Source organism: Hypanus sabinus, chromosome 6, assembly GCF_030144855.1.
Source record: "Hypanus sabinus isolate sHypSab1 chromosome 6, sHypSab1.hap1, whole genome shotgun sequence".
Classification (NCBI taxonomy): Eukaryota; Metazoa; Chordata; class Chondrichthyes; order Myliobatiformes; family Dasyatidae; genus Hypanus; species Hypanus sabinus.
In genome coordinates this window covers 82045590-82067235 of record NC_082711.1, presented here as the reverse complement: position 1 = coordinate 82067235, position 21646 = coordinate 82045590, and the positions used below count along the sequence as shown (strand labels likewise).

Here is a 21646-nt window from a genome sequence, read left to right as displayed (position 1 = left end):
GTTTCCCTTAAACTTCTGCCCCCTAACTCTCAAATCATGTCCTCTTGTTTGAATCTCCCCTACTCTCAATGGAAACAGCCTATTCACGTCAACTCTATCTATCCCTCTCAAAATTTTAAATACCTCGATCAAATCCCCCCTCAACCTTCTACGCTCCAATGAATAGAGACCTAACTTGTTCAACTTTTCTCTGTAACTTAAGTGGTGAAACCCAGGTAACATCCTAGTAAATCGTCTCTGCACTCTCTCTAATTTATTGATATCTTTCCTATAATTCGGTGACCAGAACTGCACACAATATTCTAAATTTGGCCTTACCAATGCCTTGTACAATTTTAACATTACATTCCAACTTCTGTACTCAATGCTTTGATTTATAAAGGCCAGTGTTCCAAAAGCCTTCTTCACCACCCTATCTACATGAGACTCCACCTTCAGGGAACTATGCACTGTTATTCCTAGATCTCTCTGTTCCTCTGCATTCCTCAATGCCCTACCATTTACCCTGTATGTTCTATTTGGATTATTCCTGCCAAAATGTAGAACCTCACACTTCTCAGCATTAAACTCCATCTGCCAACGTTCAGCCCATTCTTCTAACCGGCATAAATCTCCCTGCAAGCTTTGAAAACCCACCTCATTATCCACAACACCTCCTACCTTAGTATCATTGGCATACTTACTAATCCAATTTACCACCCCATCATCCAGATCATTTATGTATATTACAAACACCATTGGGCCCAAAACAGATCCCTGAGGCACCCCGCTAGTCACCGGCCTCCATCCCGATAAACAATTATCCACCACTACTCTCTGGCATCTCCCATCTAGCCACTGTTGAATCCATTTTATTACTCCAGCATTAATACCTAACGACTGAACCTTCTTAATTAACCTTCCATGTGGAACTTTGTCAAAGGCTTTGCTGAAGTCCATATAGACTACATCCACTGCCTTACCCTCGTCAACATTCCTCGTAACTTCTTCAAAAAATTCAATAAGGTTTGTCAAACATGACCTTCCACGCACAAATCCTTGCTGGCTACTCCTAATCAGATCCTGTCTATCCAGATAATTATTAATACTATCTCTAAGAATACTTTCCATTAATTTCCCCACCACTAATGTCAAACTGACAGGTCTATAATTGCTAGGCTTACTTCTAGAACCCTTTTTAAACAATGGAACCACATGAGCAATATGCCAATCCTCCGGCACAATCCCCGTTTCTAATGACGTCTTAAAGATCTCTGTCAGAGCTCCTGCTATCTCTACACAAACTTCCCTCAAGGTCCTGGGGAATATCCTGTCAGGACCCGGAGATTTATCCACTTTTAAATTTCTTAAAAGCGCCAGTACTTTCACCTCTTTAATTGTCATAGGTTCCATAACTTCCTTACTTGTTTCCCACACCTTACCCAATTCAATATCCTTCTCCTTAGTGAATACCGAAGAGAAGAAATTGTTCAAAATCTCTCCCATCTCCCTCGGCTCCACACAGACCTGACCACTCTTATTCTCTCAGGCCAATTTTATCCCTCACTATCCTCTTGCTTTTAATATAACTGTAGAAACCTTTCGGATTTACTTTCACCTTATTTGCCAAACCAACCTCGTATCTTCTTTTAGCTTTTCTAATCTCTTTCTTAAGATTCCTTTTACATTCTTTATATTCCTCGAGCAATTCCTTTACTCCATACTGCCTATATCTATTGTAGACATCCCTCTTTTTCCGAACCAAATTTCTAATATCCCTTGAAAACCATGGTGCTTTCAAACCTTTAACCTTTCCTTTCAACCTAACAGGAACATAAAGATTCTGTACCCTCATAATTTCACCCTTAAATGACCTCCATTTCTCTATTACATCCTTCCCATAAAACAACTTGACCCAATCCACTCTCTCTAAATCCCTTTGCATCTCCTCAAAGTTAGCCTTTCTCCAATCAAAAATCTCAACTCTAGGTCCTGTCCTGTCCTTCTCCATAATTATACTGAAGCTAATGCTATTGTGATCACTGGACCCAAAGTGCTCCCCAACACATACATCTGTCAGCTGACCTATCACAATCTCTAACAGGAGATCCAACATTGCCCCATCTCTAGTTGGTACTTCTATGTACTGTTGCAAAAAAACTATCCTGCACACATTTCACAAACTCTAAACCATCCAGCCCTTTTACAGAATGAGCTTCCCAGTCTACGTGTGGAAAATTAAAATCTCCCACAATCACCACCTTGTGTTTACTACAAATATCTGCTATCTCCTTACACATTTGCTCTTCCAACTCACGCTCCCCATTAGGTGGCCTATAATACACTCCTATCAGTGTTACTACACCCTTCCCATTCCTCAATTCCACCCAAATAGTCTCCCTAGAGGAGCTCTCTAATCTATCCTTCCAAAGCACCGCCATAAGATTTTCTCGGACAAGCAATGCAACACCTCCTCCTCTGGCCCCTCCTACTCTACCACACCTGAAGCAACTAAATCCAGGAATATTTAGTTGCCAATCACACCCTTCCTGCAACCATGTTTCACTAATAGCTACAACATCATAATTCCAGGTATCAATCCACGCTTTAAGCTCATCCACCTTTCTTACAATGCTCCTAGCATTAAAATAGATACATTTAAGATACTCTTCACCCCTCCTCTCTTTTCATCCCTAACAATGGGCATTCAAATTTGTTATCCTTTTCTTTCTTCTCCCCTACATCTTCGGGCTGAGCACATCCCTTCTCCATCACCTGCCTTTCCTCCCTCACACTGTCTATTTACTTGCTCTACTGGTGAACTAACCTCCTCTCCCATGGTTTGCTCAAATTGATTCCCGCCCCCCCCCCCCCCCAATCTTACTAGTTTAAAGTCTGCCCTGTAGCCCTAGCAAACCTCCCTGCTAGGATATTGGTCCCCCCAGGATTCAAGTGTAACCCGTCCTTCTTGAACAGGTCACGCCTGCCCCAGAAGAGGTCCCAATGATCCAGAAACTTGAATCCCTGCCCCCTGCTCCAATCCCACAGCCACGCATTCATCCTCCACCTAATTCTATTCCTACTCTCACTGTCGCGTGGCACAGGCAGTAATCCCGAGATTACTACCTTTGCGGTCCTTCTTCTTAACTGCCTTCCTAACTCCCTATACTCTTGTTTCAGGACCTCTTCCCCTTTCCTACCTATGTTATTGGTACCTACATGTACCACGACCTCTGGCTCCTCACCCTCCCACTTCAGGATATCTTGGATGCGATCAGAAACGTCCCGAACCCTGACACCAGGGAGGCAAATTACCATCCGGGACTCCCGATCACCTCCACAGAACCGCCTGTCTGAACCCCTGACTATCGAGTCCCCTATTACTATGGTCCTCTTCCTTCTATCCCTACCCTTCTGAGCTACAGGGCTGTCCTCTGTGCCGGAGGCCTGGCCACTGTCACTTCCACTAGGAAGGCTGTCCTCCCCAACAGTACTCAAACATGAGTACTTATTGTCAAGGGGTACAGCCACCGGGGTGCTCTCTAGTACCTGCCTCTTCCCCTTCCTGACCGTGACTCACCTATCTGCCTCCCGTGGCCTTGGAGTGACCACCTGCCTGTAACTCCTCTCTATCACCTTCTCACTCTCCCTGACCAGGTGAAGGTCATCGAGCTGCAGCTCCAGTTCCCTAACTCAGTCCCTCAGGAGCTGCAGTTTGGTGCACCTGGCGCAGATGTGGACGTCCGGGAGGCTCAGAGACTCCAGGACCCACATCTTACACCGAGAACAACAAGCTGCCCTCACACTCATACTTCCCGAAAAACTGAAAAATAACAAGAACTAAAAGATAAGCCTACTGTGCCCTCTTCTGCCTAAGCCCCCTGAGCCCAAGCCCTACACTCTGCTCCCGGCGCACTCCGCTGCCCGCTTCTTAAGGCTGCGTTCTTTTTATATCTTCCCTCCTTCCCAGGCCTCCTCACGCGCCTGCGCAGTCCCGCCTCCCAGAACTCCAATCTGAGACGCAATTGGACAATTTGAAAATGACCGCCGCCGCATTTCCTCTCAAAGTCTCGCTGTCCTCTTCCATTCTGCCATTATTTAAATGTCAAGAAAAGGTGACTAGGTAATAATTGATCTTTACCCATGTCTTGTGATGCAAATGTTGCCAGTCCATGCCAGGATACTGCCAAATTCTTGGTATGTATGTGCTAGCTTCTTCATTTTGGGGTGTTTTCTTGTCTCCTGGACATCGCTTTAGTTGAAACTTATGGCTATTTCTTGATTTCATCAAAGTGAGTAAATTGGCTAAACAACAGCACACACAAAATGCTGGTAGAACACAGCAGACTAGGCAGCATCTATAGGGAGAAGCGTTGTCGACGTTTCGGGCCGAGACCCTTCGTCAATGCTGGTTTTATGGTGGTGATCATTGGGGAAAAATTGGTCATCTTTTCTCAGACTGAGGTATTTGCAAGGACTTTGATAAGAAAATTGATACTTCTGTGCTGGTCTCTGCCGTTATGAAAAATGAGGTGGTTTTAAGAATCTTTATCCATTAGTCACATTATTGTACTTTGTTATTCAATGTCACATAACAATTTTTGTGCTTCATTTGCTGTGGGATCCTTTGGCTATGTCTATTGCATGTTTCTGCTTCAGAAAAAATAGCCCCAGTTTGTCCAACTCCTTTTATTCTCTAATCCAGACAGCATCCTGTTTACTAACCCTTCTGTACCCTCTCCAGAGCCTTCATATCCTTCATATATGGAGTAACTAAAAATGCATACAATAGTCCCAGTGTAGTCTGAGCATTTTATACAACTGACTCCTGTGCTCAATGAAGGCAAGCATGCCATATGCTACCTTTAATGCTAAATACTTGTGTTGCTGCTTTCAGGAAGCAATGGACTTGGATCCAAAGATCCCTTTGTTCATTAAAGCTGCTAAGGATCCTGCTATTGACCTCTCAATCCTGCTATTTACTTCCCCTGCATTTGACCTCTCAAAGTGCTTCACCTTACACATGCCTGTATTAAACTACGTGTCATTTTTCTGCCCATTTCTGGAGCTGGTGTGTATTCTGTTGTATACTGTGGTGGAGTTGCAGGTGATGATAGGCATATGCCAATCTCCAAGTTTGCTGTCCAGCCCATCTACATTTTCATATAAGTCATTTCTTTGTATTGCAAATCTTAGTACTGACCCTGCTGAACAGATTTTTGGCCAAAATGACACCCTTCCACCACTAAACTCTGTATTCAGAAATGGCTTGCCCATAGAACACTAGCTACCAAGTCACTGAATCCCATACATCATAAGCCTCCAGATTAGCCCACCAAGAGGGATCATGCCAAATGTCTTGCTGTGCTGAATAGTGGGCTATTATAATTCTGCTTCTGCTGGCTCGCCATACTACATGTATGCCCAACCTGGCAATATCATCTGTTCTGATTTGATGCCATTTAATATGATAGTGTCAAGTGACATGGAGAGTAATATTCTAGATCACCTCAAATGGCAAATAGGACTCCATTCTTCTGGCTTTGGACTTGCACATGTCAGACTAGCTAATGACACCAGGTTTTCTTTTCTGAAGGAACACTGAGCTTTTAAAAGAAATCTGGTAGCTTTTTTATTCAGTTTATGCAGCTAAATATTTTTATATTATTTAAGTAACAATCTGAATTACCTATTGTTGGGGTGGGATTCAAAGTGTATGTAACTCCCTGGGTCGCCTCAGGCTCGCTCAGCTCGTTTTTGTCTAGGGGGAGCAGCCTTCGGCCCCGCCAAACTGGGTAATCAGCTGGTGTGGATGCTGTGTGAGGTCCCCGCCTCACCCAAAAACAGACAGTACACCATATGCGATTAAATGAGTACAATTTATAAAGGTTACTATAACTAAGTGATTAATAACGATACAGTATATATGAAGAGAAAATTAAAGAAAAGGCGCCAAACTTATCAAAGTCCAAACCACTTCGTGCACAACCGTTGGAGCTCAATTACTGAAGTCTTCTGGCCACCATTCGATCCCCTCCGAACTCCTCGACTCGCAGCTCAGGACCCTCCGAACTCCTCGACTCTCCAAACAGCTCAGGACCCCCCGAGTGGTCAACCAAGCACATCTAGCTTCATCCCCCCCCCCCCCCCCCCGGAGAATCTCCCGGCCTCGGACCCCCCTTTGGGGTCCGATCCTCACCCAGCTTAGAGCATTGGGTCCTCTCTCTCGACCCCCTCGCGCCGATCTGCCCAAAAGCCCGTCAACAAAAGCTTACAGACTCAGAAGAAAGAACATTAATCCCCATTTGGTTTACAAAGGAATACCATTCTCGGTATCAGTAAATTAGCATTCCTGCTAGTTAACAAAAAGAAACCCTTTCCCAACAGTAACAAAGAAAAAAGAAGAAACCCCCTTTACACTCTCCCTCCACCAAATAAAAGTCATGTCCTCATGACTACTAAATAACTCGCCACCTTTCCTGCCAACACACCGTAATCCAAGCACAAACAGTGACATCTCCTCCCCACACAGTAACCCTCACGCCCTGTTCCTCAGGCGCTACTTAGGCCAACTATCTGGGAGTTCCCTAACCCTTCTGAGGCCTCCGTACCCCCTCACCTAAACCCTTCAGGCTCGGACACAACTGGGGATACCTTGGGCCCACTACCAACTCCTCTCTCAACCTCTCACTCATGCCCCACACTGCACACAGCTAACCCCCCCCACTACACCTGACTCAATGAGAGAAGGGCCAAAGGTCTCTTCCTCAATCGAGGGAAAGTCAGCAAAAGGCAGCATGTACCACACATCCAGCACATCATCCATCGAATCTGTATTCTTCCTCATTCCTGTGATCGGTAGCTGCTGTTTGATCTTCTCCAAACAGAAACACGTGGCCTGCACTGCTCCTGCAGTCTCTTCAGCCTCCTGTTCAGTATTCACTGCACTTCTCTCCAGCTTTTTCTTCCTCATGACTTCTTCCAGATCAACTTTCAGGTTTTGCACTTCATTTGAACTGTCGATGGTCATCTTCAGGTTCCCTTCAAGCTTCTGCTTCTCTCTTCTGAGATTCGTCTGTAATTTCTTCACCTCCGCAAACTCCCGTCTCCGGGTTCTCAGTTTGCTATTAACCTCAGTCAGACAACTTTCTTCATTCTCTCCAACTTGTAAGTCTTCCGACTGGTTCCAGATCGCTTTCTCCAGTCTCTCCGTCTTCATTTCAAACTTGATTCCGTAGAGACAGTCACTCACGAGCTGCGACCTTCGCCAGCCCTGGCACGTGTCCAGAAAACACTTTAACTCGGTAGTTCTCAGCTGCTCCTGCAACGACCTCACTTCATATTCTCCTGAGGCAAATCCAAATACCAAGAGATCATCCACATACACCAAAACTCCAAATGCCTCCATATCCCCTATGGTCTTCCACCTGCCCCCAGGAAGGTTGCAAGGGCTCCAGATATACCCTGTGGCATCTTTTCGGACCCGAAGACTACTAGGGAATTTATAACGGCCGTCTTGTCCTTGTCGGCCCCACTCATCGGGATCTGGCAACATCCACTCCTCAGATCGAGCACCTTAAACCACATCGCACCGTTCAGACAGGCCATCGCCTCTCCGGCCCTCAGGGCCATATTCTGGTCACTGACAGTGCGCCTCTTCAACGCAATACAATCCACACACACTCTGCCTACGTCTTCCACAGCTTCAGGGGCCAGTCGCCGCAACCTCTCTCTCTCCGAGGTGTCTTCAGCAGTCACCTCCCCTCTCTCGTGGTATTTCGCAGCGTCCACTAAGAGGGTCTCACCCTCAGATACTTCCCCCAGGCCGTACCACCACTGGCTCTTGTTTGAATTCGGTATCGGCCCAATGCTGCTGCACACGTCCGCACAAGCAGCTCGAAACTCTGGGTGCATCGACAATGCCTCCAAACAGCGCTCACCCGCCTCCTCCGGGCAGGCCCCCAAGCGCACCAGCAGGATATTGGTTCTCTCCAAAACTGAAACGCTGCCCGTCTGAACAGTGTCCGGACACATCAGCATTAACAATTCATGAACCTCAGTCTCCTCCACATTTGCCTCTAAGAACTCCATTTTCACTGACCAACAACCGTTGTCTGGATAATCACCGGCACTGGTACCCCGAATCTCCAGTGTCCTCAATGTTGTCAAGGGTAAATGCTTCCAATAACGGTTATGAAACAAACTGTACAGCAACTTAACCGATGCCCCGGTGCCGAGGATGGCTTTAACTTGACTTCCATCCATCCGTAACAACACCTGTGCGCATGGCCCCTCTAAGCCTTCAGGAATAGAGTCTGTTCCTTTCGGGAGTTCCTTGGTACATTGCTGGGAACGTGCTCCCCCAGAGACCCCAAGCCGTTCCCCCACTGGGCCTCCTCTAAGTTTCCCGACACCTCTCGAATCAACGGAACAACTGATCCCCTTGGCACCACAAGCAATTTATCTGCCCCCCTAGGCAAAAAGGGATACCCTAAAAACTTCCCACCAATCTCCTGCCACAGATATAATAAGCCCCCCAGCTGCGGCATTTGACTTCCAGTCGAACCACACGCATTTTCCCACACTTTCCCAGAACTGGCAGCGGTCACTTCGAGGTAATTGCGCCTGACAGTTCTAACAAAGTCACCAGCCTGCCTACTCAAACTTTCAACCCATCCCTGTCGCTTTTCCTCAGCCAAGCACTGCCACTCACCCAACAACTGAGAGGTCCGCTCCGTCCACGCCTCCGCCCCTTTAGGGCTGGACATTATTCCAATAACTGGGCGGAGCTCACCACTGCTGAAACATCCCAACCTGTCACTCCTCAATCTCCAAACCGTACGGACCACCCATGGTCCCACCGCCATTTCGTCAGCACTAGTCGGAACTCGAACAACGACAATTGCTACCAACAGCAACCACCCCACCCAACACACACACAGCGATAACCAGCAATCGCACTCCCACAAAGGCACACCAGCTCTTCGCCGCAGACACAATTTAAAGATGGTGATCACACAGCTTCCACAGAAATCAACCCCGGACGAGCACCCCACAATGTAACTCCCTGGGTCGCCTCAGGCTCGCTCAGCTCGTTCTTGTCTAGGGGGAGCAGCCTTCGGCCCCGCCAAACTGGGTAATCAGCTGGTGTGGCTGCTGTGTGATGTCATCGCCTCGCCCAAAAACAGACAGTACACCATATGCGATTAAATGAGTACAATTTATAAAGGTTACTATAACTAAGTGATTAATAACGATACAGTATATATGAAGAGAAAATTAAAGAAAAGGCGCCAAACTTATCAAAGTCCAAACCACTTCGTGCACAACCGTTGGAGCTCAATTACTGAAGTCTTCTGGCCACCATTCGATCCCCTCCGAACTCCTCGACTCTCCAAACAGCTCAGGACCCTCCGAGTGGTCAACCAAGCACATCTAGCTTCATCCCCCCCCCCCCCCCGGAGAATCTCCCGGCCTCGGACCCCCCTTTGGGGTCCGATCCTCACCCAGCTTAGAGCATTGGGTCCTCTCTCTCGACCCCCTCGCGCCGATCTGCCCAAAAGCCCGTCAACAAAAGCTTACAGACTCAGAAGAAAGAACACTAATCCCCATTTGGTTTACAAAGGAATACCATTCTCAGTATCAGTAAATTAGCATTCCTGCTAGTTAACAAAAAGAAACCCTTTCCCAACAGTAACAAAGAAAAAAGAAGAAACCCCCTTTACATGTACTTTTGTTCATCTAGGCTTCGGGTGAACTGATGGCTAACTTGGAGCAATATCAGTGCTGACCTATTATGTCTTAGCATTTTTGGGGGATGCTAAGTAAGAATGGTGGTTCCAGTGGAGTGAGTTTGGCAAATCTGCAAGATTAATATTCTTGCACAAGAAGGTCCTACGGAAATTAACATGAATTTGATCTCAAATTCCCAATTATTATGCAAGTTTGATTATTTTGCAAAATAAGCATTTGACTTCTAGAATCTATTTACCTGAGTTGTGAATCTTTTTTTGATCCACTCCCTTTAAAACAGTACCAAGTTTTTCAACTTGTATATTTATTTGGCTGTTATATTTTACAGCGCAGCAAGCGAAACATCATTGGATTTTTTGAGCAAAAAGATTCAGACAACTACAGAGTTTTTGAGAGAGTGTCCAATATGTTGCGTGATGATTGCGTCTTTTTGGCCGCATTTGGGTAAGAATTGGTTAAATGTTCCAATAATTGTCTTCTTTTTGAGGATTGGAGGAAACTGTCCATTTGTCCTATTTATTTCCTGGTCTGCATAGCTTTAGTTGTTACTCATTTGACCTGTGTCAAAGGTTCTCTTTCACCTGCGACTTGAGGTGCCTGAGTTGCTCAGCTGGAGCATTTTACTGCTTACTCCCTGTGTGTGAGCAGCTCTGATCTTCAACTTCGTCGACAGCATGCTACAAATTTAGTGCATAATTTTATGATTCACTATGCTGAAACTTTGTGTATTTTGGTTTATGAAATAACAAGGGAAATTGTTTTTATTTTACATTGCCACATTGTATGCATTAACTCAAAGAATCTATTTGATACACAGAAAATAAGTTATTCCTTCATAGCTTAAATCAATCAGTCAATGTTGGGTGAAATTCCAAATATCTGGTTGTGTGAAAATTATACAGAAATGTGAATTCCAGGTGGTGTTGGGATCAATGTCACTCTGATCATATATGCTTTAAAAAAGATTTGGCTGAAATCATAGTTTCAGCATTTGTGACTCAAATAAAAACTTGCATGTCCTCAGATTAATCAGCTCCTCACATGGACACAGTGGGAATTGTGACAACTAATAATACTCTTCCTGAACTGATAATTAAGTGTTGTTTGCAGCTGTTGTACATTTATCAGGAACAATAATTGGGCTGGTTATGTCAGGAAAATAACTTGACTAATATGTAATCCAGCAATATACAATGTGAATTTGCATAGGATTTGCTAGCTTGTGTCACAAGAAATTGTGCTTGATCAGACGTGTTATAAGAGACACAGTCTCTATTTAAAAATCAGCTTCACTCCACAAACACTGGTATTCATGTCAATGCAACTCTGTTATTTGTATTACGTATAATTTTAAAAACACTTCCATACGATTTAATGTAAATTGTATAACTAAGCAGGAACTGTAGGGCACAAAATTTGAAGAATCAATTTGTATTTCTAAACTTGTATATCTTGTGGGGAAGGGGAGTCCATAATGATGCAGGAGTACCTTGGCTCGTTGCACCCTCCCAGTGCTGATAACCTGAATAAATAGTGTTTCTAGTAGCATTGTTTTCATGGAAATGTAAATAATGCAAAACAAGTATTAGAACATAGAACACAGAACAGTACAGCACTGGAACAGGCCATTCAGTCCACAAAGATGTGCCAAATCAGCTGAAAAGCAAATCGAAAACACCCAAACACTGATCCCTCTTACCTACACCATTTCCATATTGCTACATCTTCCTTACATTCATGTGCCTATCCAAACATCTCTTAAAAGCTTCTAATGTATTTGCCACTCCCACCATAACTGACTGTACATTCCAGGCATCCGTGACTGAGAGAAAAACATAACTACTCACCTCCCACTTGAACCTACCCCCTCTCACCTTCAATGCATGCACTCTAGTATTGGACCTTTCAACCTTGGGAAACAGATACTTTCTGTCCAATCTGTCTATCAATGGCTCTCATAATCTCGTAAACCTCCAGCAGATCTCCCCCAGGCACCAGTGCTCCAGAGAAAAAAACCCAAGTTTATCCAGCCTCTTGTGATAGCACATGCCCTCCAAACCAGGCAGCATCCTGGTAAACCTCTTCAGCACCCTCTCCAAAACCTCAACATCCTTGCTATAGTGGGGCAACCAGAACTGTATGCAATACTCCAGACGTGACTTAACCAGAGTTCTATAAAGTTGCAACATAACCTCATGACATTTGAACTCAATGTCTCAACTAATAAAAGCAACCATTCCATAAGCCACCTTAACCAGTGCAGCCACTTTCAAGGAGCTATAAACCTGGATCCCAAGATCTCTCTGCTCATCAACACTGTTAAGGATCTTGCCCTTAACAGTATACTCTCTTCTTGCATTTGCCCTACCGAGGTGCAACACCTCACATTTTATCAGGGTTAAACTCCATCTGACAATTCTCTGCTGGTACTTGCAACTGATCTATATTGTGCTGTATTCTTTGCCAGTCGTTACACTGTCCACAACTCCAATAATCTTGGTATCACCTGCAAATTTACTAACCTACCCATCTACATTTCAGTCCAGATCTTTTATCTACACCGCAAACAGCAGAGGTCCCAGCACAAGTCCCTGCAGAATTCTATTAATTGCAGACCTCCAGCTCAACCACTCCTGCCTTCTATGTGCTTGCTGGTTCTGAATGCAAACAGCCAATTCACCATGGACCCCATGCATCTTAATCTAGTGGATTAGCCTCCCACGATGGACTTTGTCAAATGCCTTACTAAAAATCCACGTGGACAACATCCACTGCCCTACCCTCATCAATCTCTCTCATCATCTTGTCAAAAAACTCAGATCCTTAAGTTGGTAGGGCACAAACTGCCATGCACAGAGCCATGCTGGCTCTCCCTGATGCTCATATATCCTATTGCTAAGAATTTTCTTCAGCAATTTCCCTACAACTTACATGAAACTGGTTTATAGTTCTCAAGATTTCCCATTGTTTCTTAAGTAGAGGTATACTTGCTATTCCTCCTGAACCTCACCTGTAGCTAGAGAGAACACAAAAATACTGGTCAAGCGCCCAGCACTCTTGTCCCTTGCCTCACTCAGTAACCTGAGGTAAATCCCACCAGTCCCTGGAGACCTGTCCACATTAATACTTAATAGGAGGCTCAACACTTCCTCCTCCTTGACCTCTAAATGCTCTAACATATTTAATACACTCAGCACTGAACTTGTGGTCTTCCATGTCCTTTTCCTAGGTAAATACTGAAGCAAGGTAGTCCAAGTACCTCACACTCTTCATTCAAACAAATGTTCCCGGCCTTTATTGTTAAGTGGTCCCACCCTCTCCCTAGTTGTCATCTTGCTCTTGATGTATGCATAGAATACCTTGGGATTCACCTTGATCCACTTGCCAAGGACTTTTCATGGTCCCTCCTGCCTTTCCTAATTCCCTCTTTTATATTCAAGTGCTTCATTGATCCTAACTTCCAAAGCTTTGCATACTTTCCCTTTTTCTTCTTGACCGAATTCATCACCTCGCTGGACATCCAACGATCTCTCATCTTTCCATCCCTGTCCTTCCTTCTAACAGGAGCATGTTTTTCCTGTACTCTGCAATTGATCTTTAAACACCCTCCACATGTCTGATGTGGACTGGCCAGAAAAAAAGTCTTCACAATTAACACTTCTTGGTTCCTGCCCAATTTGCCTTACTCCAATTTAAGACACTCTCTCACAAGGACCATATCTATCCTTATTTATAACTATCCTGAAAGTTAAGGATTTGTGGTCACTGTTCCCTAACTGCTCACCCACTGAAAGGTCAGTCACCTGGCCAGGCTCATTACCCTGCACCAGCTCTCGTTGGACCATTCACTTATTGACTTAAGTGACCTTCCTGGATACACTAAACAAATTCTGCCCCATATAAACCCCTTACAATAAGGATGTCTCAGTTTTTATTAGGGAATTTGAAATCCCACCCATGACAGCAACCCTATTATTTTTGCAGCTTTCTTTAATCTGATTACAGATGCTCCTCAGTGTCCCAGTAGCTATTGGGGGGTGGGGTTCTGTTGTACAATCCCATCAGTTTGATTGCTCCCTTCCTATTCATGAAGAAAAAAGCCCTCAACTCCAAGTGGAGTCATTGGGACGCTGTCGTGACAGCATCTTTTTTTTAACCAGGCTTTCTTGTTTTTACGAGGCTGAGTTGCTAGCTCGACGCTCAACCCAGCACGGATGGAAAGCGTGCTAGGGAGCCGTCTGGATTCGAACTTGGGAGCCTTCGCTCTGAAGTCAGCCATCCTATTCATGAGCTCCACCCAAATGGACTCTTGTGTCTGACCCCTTCGTTAAGTCTCCCCTGAATGCAGCTGTGATATTGTCCATGATTATTAGTGCAGCCCTCTTCTCCCCCAGCCCCTATCTCCTTAATGTTTTCAAAAACTTTGAAAACCTGGTACATTAATCACCCTATCCTGCCTCTCTCTCAACCAAGTTTTGGTAATAGCTACAACATCATTTACTGATCCATGCTTCACCTTTACCCATAATACTCCTAGCATTAAAATATACACACTTCAAACTATTTGACCCATTATGCCTGTTATTTCAATTTTGCCTTTTAATACTTTTCCTGACATCTACCTTCTGGCCCAATCCTTCACTTACTGACCTGGATCTCTGTTATCCAGCCCCCTGCAAAACTAGTTTAAACTTTCCTGGGTAGCTTCAACAAACCTCCCGGCCTAGATATTGGCTCCACTCCTGTTTAGGTGCAACCCATCCCTCTTGTCACTCATTCATCCGTTCATTCATATTCCCTCCTTGCTCTTTTCAGATTTATTCTGGGTAACTGTTAATCTATCAGTCGGTATGGATAGAACTGCATTGCTTCAAAATCATATGAAAATGGAAACTCCAAGAGGCTGTTTGGACCTTTATGTCTGCTTTGCCAATCAACAAGTTCCCGGCTGTTCTTTTGTGTGAATGCCAGTTTCTTGCATTAACCCCATTTCCCTTGATTCCCCCTGAAGCATCAATAGCGGTGTAGAATTAGACAATTATTTTGTATTTTGCATTAGGAAGAGCTAAGGCCAATTACTGGAAATACCAGTAACCTTCTATAGTAAACTCGCTAAGAATTTTTGAACTAGATATTAACAGAATGAGGTTTATGGAAGAAGTTCCACATCACTCTGCGAATGGCACTGCCTATAGTGGATTGAAATTAGGGAAATTTGTGAGAATCAGAAGTTGGCTTCTGGAAGATCAACTTGGTGAAAGATGGTCTGCCTGAGATTTGGCCTTTTTGGTGCAAGGAGATTTCATCAAATCTGATGCTGCAAACATGCTGCTGACTGGCATGCTCTGAAGTGCAGGAATATCCATTGAGAGCCACAATGAAGTTTGATCCAGCAACTACAGAGGCTCTGAAGGAAGACACCGTTGGGTATTTGAGGGTAATAACCTCTCAAACATTTCACTGACGCAGTGTTTAAGAATGAATCATTAGTGATATTGACATATTGCAAGGGCATATATTGAAGTGCTTTATGTGAATAAAGGTAATAGCATGCCCATTGTTTACTGGACCAATTATGAATAATATTTACTTTTAGAGAAAAATCTGTTTGAAGGACCACTGATTATTACATGTTTAATAAGCAGGTTCCAGCTTACTGAATACTCGGTGTACCTTGTCTCCAAACACAATCTGGTGTAAATTCTGATAAATAAATGCAGCTTTCAGTTACAAGTACATCCTGTTCCAAACTTGATAATGAATCAAAGAGCCAGCACAAACACAAAAACCTTCAGCTTTTTGTAGATTTTCTTGGAAGGTTGCAAGGTTTTCTTAGAGCCCATCAGCCTTCTAAACTGAAGTTAATATAAATCTTCCAAGTTGCCCCCATAATTTAATCATCGACATCCTGATATAGTAGAATTTTGCCAACTTCATTAATGCAGGGATATATCTCAACTGCTGTCTTACTGCCATGTTTAAGGCAAGGTGTTTTGGGATGCTGATGACCAACAAGTAGAAAATATTGGAAATCTTATGTTGGGCAGCATGTGAAGTGAGACGGTTAAAGATCAAGAACCTCGGAAAATGTTAAAGATGAGAGAGAAAACTTGGAACAAAGCCTGGAAATGAGTTGGCAGGGGGAAAAAATAAGTGCAGTAGTTTGGAAGGAGGGATAGGATAAATGACAGACAATTCCAGTCAGTGACTACTGTTACAATGTACTTGAGTAATCGAGTAAAGCACAAGTACATTTAGGGTGATTGAATGGGTTAGGGAATCGCATGGAGGTGTTGTTACTCTACCGGGGGACAAAGGTATTGTGCTTTGTAACTCCAAAACGTAAAACTAATGGAAAGGAAAACACAGAGCCAGGAATAACACTTACTCTCTTACTTTAATTTTTGCTTTAAGTTAAGTGCACATATGATGTGGCATGATGATGTATGCCATTCATGTACTTTTACATATAACCCAAATTAAATTATTTATTAGAACAAGAATGCTTGAACGATATATTTACAATATTGCTCAAATATTACTGAAATATTAAATACAGGCAGTCCCCAGGTTACAAACGAATTCTGTTCCTGAGTCCATCTTTAAGTTAGATTTGTACGTAAGTCAGAACAGGTACATCCGGTATTATTCAGCGTCAGTTAGTCAAAAGTTTGTCTTAGTATATATTTTACCTTTCTATGCATATAAAACACTTAAGAAACGTATGTATTTCATTAATTAAACCACTGCATTGCTTAGTAATAATTGTAGCTTTCATCGGGCAGGGCCTTTCACATGCTCCATTGCTCTCTTTTTATCCTTTACCTGTATCCTTTAATGTTGTTCCGATCATTGACTGACTGTAGCCTACAGCTTTTCCGATGACCGATGGCGTTTCAGCTCTTTCTAATCGCTTTATTATTTCCACTTTATTTTCAATGGCAATCGTTTTCCATCAATGGAACAGAAAACTGCAGATTGTATGTTCTGTTGCTGAGCAGCAGTGAACCGTCTGATTGGCCTATCAGAGTTCTCTTTAGAAACTAGTTGACTTGATCAGCATTTCTGATCTGGCTATTGTTCATGATTGCACTTTATATAAAAAAAAAATACAGCGGCAGTCGTGGATGGCAGGTCTTGTGCTGCTCAGGGTCCTAAACACCACCCGCACTGAGAAGGGTTAAATGGAACAAGTGGGGGCGGTGCTGACTGGAAAAGGGGATCAGGGTGAATCTTGCTAAGAAATATTTAAGCCAAATACAAAGTTACACATTCAACACATTGTTAACGGCAGCGACTTAAAATGGAAGATGGCGTCATGATCCAACTTAAAATAGCGGACGGCATTCTCTTCCCTCCGTTCGTAAGTGCGAGTTGTCCATAAGTCGGACGTTGGTAACTCGGAAACTGCCTGTACACAACACTGCTCCCTTCTTGGCTATAAACTTCAATTCGATATGGAATATATCTCAACATGTATATTTTTACAGTATACCATATAACACTACTTCAGAACTGTTACTATCTCTTACTATCTTTCCTTTCAGTTAGTCCTGACAAAGGGTCTTGGCCTGAAACGCGGACAGTGCTTCTCCTTGTAGATGCTGCCTGGCCTGCTGTGTTCCACCAGCATTTTGTGTGTGTTTGAATTTCCAGCATCTGCAGATTTCCTCATGTTTGCTACAGAACTGTTCAAAAGTCTTAGGCACCCTTGATTATTATTTTTAACATGGTTTCAGATGGTCTGGTCTCCAGAGCCCAGTTCTCAACAGTAAGGCTGTCTGGGATTACCAGGAGTGACAGAGGCAAGTGAGACAAAGTCTGCAGAAGAAATGTGGCCAAGTTCTCTAGCTTGGAATAGCCTACCAGCCAATTTTCTTAACAAAACTGCACAATAATGTACCTAGTAGCATTCATCCAGTTTTAAGAACAAAGGATGGTCACACCAAATATTGATTTGATTTAGTTTTTTACTGTTTACTGCTATTTATAGTATTTTTTCATATTTAGCAATTAATTTCATTGTTTTTGGAAGTATCTTCGCTTTACAGAACTTCTATTTACATTGGCTTAAGACTTTTGCACAGTACTGTATATAGACATCCACAGTAGAGTCAATTTTTAAATTTCATTCAGGGCTAAAAACTAACTGCTGTGGAGGCTTTCTTACTTCTGTGCAATTATGTCTTTCTTGACGAGGGCGATCATTCTGCTTTGCAAGTGAGACTTGTTGCTGTGAAAGAATCTCAGATTCTGGGGCCTCTTCCATGATGGTTGTAGGAGCTGACTCTGGGACTGCAGGAAGTGGTTCTGAAAGCAGTAGCCACCTTTCTTGTCTAACAATTGACTCCGCTCTCAACTGATCGATGTGTTGTCTCCAGATTATATCAGATGCAATCTCTAACTGTATGAGATTGGTCCAGTTCTGTCCCTGATCTTTTAGTGTACCTACTTTTGATAATTTCTGTAGCCCCTTGCCAGAACTGCTTGTCCAGGAGTGAAATATTAAACCTTTTGTGAGGAGCAAACATGAGGAAATCTGCAGATGCTGGAAATTCAAACAACACACACAAAATGCTGGTGGAACACAGCAGGCCAGGCAGCATCTACAAGGAGAAGCACTGTCGACGTTTTGGGCCAAGACCCTTCGTCAGGACTGTGAGGAGCCTTCAGTTTGTCTCAGCTCTTTGTTCTGCATACCCTGAGAATGGGTTTGAAGAGATCCAAACATGAGTGCAAGGGACGACCCAGGAACAGCTTAGTGTGCAAGGGACGACCCAGGAACAGCTTAGTGTGCAAGGGACGACCCAGGAACAGCTTAGTGTGCAAGGAGGAAATCAAGCTGCTGATTCGGTGTTGGTGCTGACATTCTTTAGGCTGAGGACAAACCTTTCTGCCAAACCATTAGTGGCTAGGTGGTAGAGTGCAGGTGTAATAGTCATTGTCAGGAATAACTGACACCATTTGGCAAAAAACTGTTGTCCATTGTCACTAAGTGTTCTGGAACACCAATCTTTCAGAAGAGGCTTTTCAACACATCAATAGTGTGTGAGGCTACAGTGGACATTATTAGGAACATTTCTGGCCTATTGCCGCTGTATCCACTACTACCAAGAAATTGTGCCCATGAATGGTCCAGCAAAATCTCCATGAATCCTCTGAGAAATGCAGGCAGTTCTCCAAGATGGAGAGGTGACTGTTTCTGGCATCTTCTAGATGTGTTGGCAAACCGAACAATGCATAGCAAGTTGCTCAACCTGCTGATCCTATCCCAGGCAACTAGACAAGACTTTGAGCCAACACTTTCATTTTGACCACACCTAGATGGCTGGCATGTAGCTTCTCCAATACTTTAGATATCAGTTTCGAATGGTACAACAAGTTTCAATCCCTACATAAAGCAAATCCCAGCAAGGGCAAGTTCATCCCAGCACTGGATAAAAATGTGGGAACTGGAATTTCAGCTGCACATTCCAGACATTTGGTTTGCCGTGTAATTTGTGCATAATTTTTCTCTGTGGTGGTGAGGGAATGTGATGCAAAGGCTATGGGGCATTCCATAACTCATAGCAGGTGACATGAGTGCACTTGTGCCATGAGGTGAGATGTCACAGACAAGCTTCACTGGTCAATGTGGATCATAATGTCTGAGTAGTATCTGACATCACTATTTCCTTTGCCTTTCTTGAGATTTTGGATTGTTCCTTGTCATCCTTACCAGTAACAGTGGTGCTTGAGCAGCCTGGCTTTTTGCCAGAATGCAGGTGCAGATGCTACTCCAAATATAAGGCTATTTTTATGGTGTTTATGGTGAGAAATACTTTGGACCCTTCTTCCATCTCCATCTGTAGATAGGCCTCAGCTAAATCCACTTTGCTGAAGTGTTTTCCTCCAGAAAGGATTGCAAAGCTATCTTCTATCCCGAGTAGAGGCTATTGATCTACGTTCAGTACTGGGTTGATGTTGACCTGAAAATCACCACAGATCCTGACAGACCCATTCTTCTAGGCTACTGGGACCACTGGCTTTGCCCCGTGGACTTCACTCAACCTAGGAAAGAACTTCTTCAGTCTCTCTGTGATTTAGCTCATTGACTACTTTATCATGGATGGTATAAGGAACCAGAGCAGCTTTGAAAAAATTGGATGTGGAATTTTCATTTAATGCTATTTTACCTGAATTTTCAACTGTCATCCTTGGACTGTTGCTGTGGCATCATCCAGTACTTTTCTTAATTTGTTTTCAGTTGACTCTTTTGCAGGGGGTGTGGCATGCACATGGTGGATTGATCTCCAACCAAGTTGTAGTTGTCTCAGCCAGTCACATCCCCACAATGCTGGCCCTTCTGGTTTGTAACCACATACAAGCCCGGTGTGGCTTGTTGGATATTGTATTTCACTGTTATGAATGTCATTTCCACACAAGTTATATCTTTTCTCCAATACAAGTTCTTGGTTGGACACCTTCAGGCTTCGGATCAGTATCTTTGAAATGCCATGCAAACTCATTTTGTGGAATGACTGAAACAGCAGAACCATTGTCCAGTTCCATTTTAATTAATTTGCTGTTCACATCTGGTGTAAGCCATATTGCTTGAGTCCTATTAGTTTTCACATTGTAAATCTCAAAACTACTGAGTCCTGTGTTACTCTAATCGCTATCAGATTTTTCATCAACGGCATGCAAGTTGGTGCTCTTTTTGATACTACAATTTTTATCTTTCTCTCTATCATGTGCTCTTTGAATGTGTCTTACTTTGTTGCATTTTCTCCAAGGTTCACCTTTAAACCTACTGTTTGTCTAACGTACATGAATCTCTGCCACAATGGTAATGTAATTTGTTCAGCTAGGCTGTTTTTTCCTCTCTTAGACACTGCAGTTCTGTTCATGCTCATTTTCATTCTTGACTGCAACTCAGTTGCGTCTCCAGCTGCTGTTTCCATTGACACAACTATTTCAACTGTTTTTTTTTAGATGTAAGCTGAGCTGTTTTTGAATGCTTCCTTGCAAGATTCCACTAACTAACTGATCTCCCAGTGCATCATTTAGCCAACCACTAAACTGATGATACTCAATCTCTAATTTAGTCACAAGCTGAAATCAACTGTCCTTCCTTTTAATACTACTCATGAAACCTAAAGCATTCTGCAATCAACAATGGTTTCACTTCTAATTGTTCTGATATTACTTCCATAATATCAAAAAAGCTCATTTCAGCTGGTTTGGCTGTAGCAATCAAACTTCTAAGCAAACTATGTCTTTAAACACAATGCACTCAGCAAAACTGGCACTCCCTTCTCATTAGCTATTTCATTTGCTTCAAAACACTGCTTTTTTTTACTCAAACACATCCCTGTGCTTTGACAGGTAGTCATCTAAGGTTCACTTAAAACTTCTTTGTTGCCACGGTTGTGTTTTGTAACGCTAAAACTTAAAACTAGTTGAAAGGAAATTAGGGTGCCAAGAATAACATGTTTGCACTTATTTTCATTTTTACTTTATGCAGAGCACACACATGTATGTCATTCATGGACTTTTACATTTAATCTGCAAGGAATTATTTAAATGAATGAGAATGCTTAATCAACCAAATTATACTAAAATTTTAAATAAACATCAGAAGGAAGTAGATGTTTAATGGTGACCCAACTGAAAGTGGAGTAATCACAGGACTTGGTCAATGAATTTTGGACCCAGTAGGACACACACCAGTTCCATCTGATAGGATTTATTGCAGTTAAAAGTAAGGTGACCATCCCCTTTGATTACTATAGAGTATATTGCTTTCAGTTTCATAATTTAGTCAATTTGTATACAGAAACTGAATCCCAACCGGGAAGTACTGACCAGATCTCTGCTGCCTAATTTCAGAAGCAACATTCAACTTAACTTCTCAGTAATGGAGACTGCCCCA

At 43.2% G+C, this 21646-nt stretch overlaps 1 protein-coding gene across 2 annotated transcripts in view; it reads left to right on the top strand.

The window, feature by feature from the left end:
- Positions 1-21646, top strand: part of erp44 (endoplasmic reticulum protein 44) — an 83576-nt gene that overhangs the window by 45716 nt on the left and 16214 nt on the right. For both annotated transcript variants that reach the window (XM_059972511.1, XM_059972512.1), the window contains one exon: positions 10061-10176. In XM_059972511.1, coding sequence (XP_059828494.1) covers positions 10061-10176 — 116 coding nt within the window. The remainder of the gene's footprint in view (positions 1-10060; positions 10177-21646) is intronic.